Source organism: Myotis davidii, unplaced genomic scaffold (genome assembly GCF_000327345.1).
Source record: "Myotis davidii unplaced genomic scaffold, ASM32734v1 scaffold614, whole genome shotgun sequence".
Classification (NCBI taxonomy): domain Eukaryota; kingdom Metazoa; phylum Chordata; class Mammalia; order Chiroptera; family Vespertilionidae; genus Myotis; species Myotis davidii.
Window position 1 is genome coordinate 286,741 of NW_006287807.1, and position 1,275 is coordinate 288,015.

Consider the following 1,275-nt stretch of genomic DNA (forward strand, 5'->3'; position numbering starts at 1 on the left):
GGCGGGAGGGCTGGGGCCCGGGCCCAGGTACAGGGCCAGCAGCGTGTGGAAGAGCCGACGTCGGTAGGCCGGCTCCCTGCCCGCGGAGCGCCAGGCGCAGTAGTCCTCGGCCGCAGGGAAGTCCCCCAGCTCGAGCGCCAGTGTGCGCAGGGCCTGCTCGTGCTCCTCCAGCTTCCCGTGCAGGATGGCCCTCTCCATGGGCAGGCCAGCGCCCCGCACTCTCTCTGTGGGCAGAACCATGGGTCAGAACAGCGCGAGGTCAAGCTGGCGCCTGGCTGCTCCTACGCCCCGCCCAGACCATGTGGAGAGGCGTCCGTGTCCACGCTTTGCATCTGATGTCACAACGCCAAAGACACGTACTACCTCACTAAGGACAGGCAGGTCGCAGAATACAGCTTTGCTCAGAGTTTAGAGACTGAACAAAACACATGACCCTGGTCTCAGAAGGCCCAGGAGACCTGCGTGCCAGCCTGGGGCCTCCAACCAGCCCACAGGACCGCCTGTCCAGTGAGTGCCTCTTGACTAACGCAGAAAAGCATCACAGGTAACGTCACCTCTCGCCATACAGTTGGCCAAACCCCTTTATTCTAATTTGAACTCTATTCCATGCAAAGGCATATGGGTTCACATTGTTAAAATCCATGTCTACATCAACCTAAAGCAGTGGTCGGCAAACTGGGGCTCGCGAGCCACATGTGGCTCTTTGGCCCCTTGAGTGTGGTTCTCCCACAAAATACCGGCTCTTCCACAAAATACCGACTTCTGCGCCTGGGCCACAAAGTTTCAATCGCACTGTACGTGCATGCCCGCACGTGGTATTTTGTGGAAGAGCCACCCTCAAGGGGCCAAAGAGCCGCGGTTTGCCAACCACGGGCCTAAAGCAAGCATGTCAAACTTGTAACCCACAGGCCGCATGTGGCCCAGCCAATATGACAGTATGTAAGGAAAGTTTTAGTAAAAAACTCGTAACTTAATTTTTACAATATCCTGTTACACATAATCTACACTAATAAAAGAGAAAAATGGTAATTGGCGTACGACGCTACCCTTTTCATTGGCTAATCAGGGCTATATGCAAATTAACTGCCAACTCAGATGGCAGTTAACTGCCAACAAAGATGGCAGTTAATTTGCATATGTAGGCACAATGCAGGGAGGCGAAAGGGAAAGCAGGAAGAAGTCCCCTGCCACTGACAGTGATCGGAAACCCAGGGGGGAGCTAAGAGCTGGGGGGCAGGGCAAAGGCGGCCCCTAGGGAATCGGGCGCCTTTGCCA

General features: G+C 55.5%; 1 protein-coding gene across 1 annotated transcript in view; it reads right to left on the reverse strand.

Moving 5' to 3' along the window:
- Window positions 1-1,275, reverse strand: part of TGFBRAP1 (transforming growth factor beta receptor associated protein 1) — a 40,067-nt gene that overhangs the window by 4,418 nt on the left and 34,374 nt on the right. Inside the window, exon 10 of the mRNA XM_006759524.2 lies at window positions 4-224. Coding sequence (XP_006759587.1) covers window positions 4-224 — 221 coding nt within the window. The remainder of the gene's footprint in view (window positions 1-3; window positions 225-1,275) is intronic.